Source organism: Phaethon lepturus, unplaced genomic scaffold, assembly GCF_000687285.1.
Source record: "Phaethon lepturus isolate BGI_N335 unplaced genomic scaffold, ASM68728v1 scaffold8790, whole genome shotgun sequence".
Taxonomy (NCBI): domain Eukaryota; kingdom Metazoa; phylum Chordata; class Aves; order Phaethontiformes; family Phaethontidae; genus Phaethon; species Phaethon lepturus.
In genome coordinates, this window is record NW_010509846.1 from 33,139 (window position 1) to 33,751 (window position 613).

Here is a 613-nt window from a genome sequence, read left to right on the forward strand (position 1 = left end):
GAGGTGGGTGTTGGTCTCTTCTCCCAGGTAAGTAGCGATAGGATGAGAGGAAGTGGACTCAAGTTGCTCCAGGGGAGGTTTAGACTAGATATTAGGAAAAATTTCATTACTGAGGGAGTGGTCAAGCATTGGAACAGACTGCCCAGGGAGGTGGTGGACTCTCCATCACTGGAGGTGTTCAAAAAATGTGTGGACGTGGCATTTTGGGACATGGTTTAGTGGGCATGGTGGTGTTGGGTTGATGGTTGATGATCTTAATTTTTTCCTATCTTAATGATTCTGTGATATATGTTAACACTGCCAGAATCAGGATGGTATCTGCCTGTCTTACAAATGGTGGCAGACACTTAAGTCCTGAAGTGTCTTTGCTCATTGCATTGCTAGGTCATTCTCCATATGTTGGATTGCTTTGTTGAAACTAAACACCGAGCCCTTTCTGGTGTTTTGGGGTTTTTTTTAAATAAAATAAAGGGAACAAAGCCAGCATACAAATATTTCTTATTATTAATTTATCTGTTAAGGTGCTCAAGTTTGAGTGGAGTCTTGAAAGCCCTCTAGTGAAACTCCTGCTGACTCGTTCTCTTCAGCGCCTCCACGTCGCCCATCAGCTTTA

The 613-nt window shown here is 43.1% G+C and overlaps 1 protein-coding gene across 1 annotated transcript in view; it reads left to right on the forward strand.

The window, feature by feature from the left end:
* Nucleotides 1-613, forward strand: part of PIK3C2G (phosphatidylinositol-4-phosphate 3-kinase, catalytic subunit type 2 gamma) — a gene marked incomplete at both ends in the record, with an annotated part of 124,037 nt that overhangs the window by 32,463 nt on the left and 90,961 nt on the right. The window contains one exon of the mRNA XM_010288538.1: nucleotides 522-596. Coding sequence (XP_010286840.1) covers nucleotides 522-596 — 75 coding nt within the window. The remainder of the gene's footprint in view (nucleotides 1-521; nucleotides 597-613) is intronic.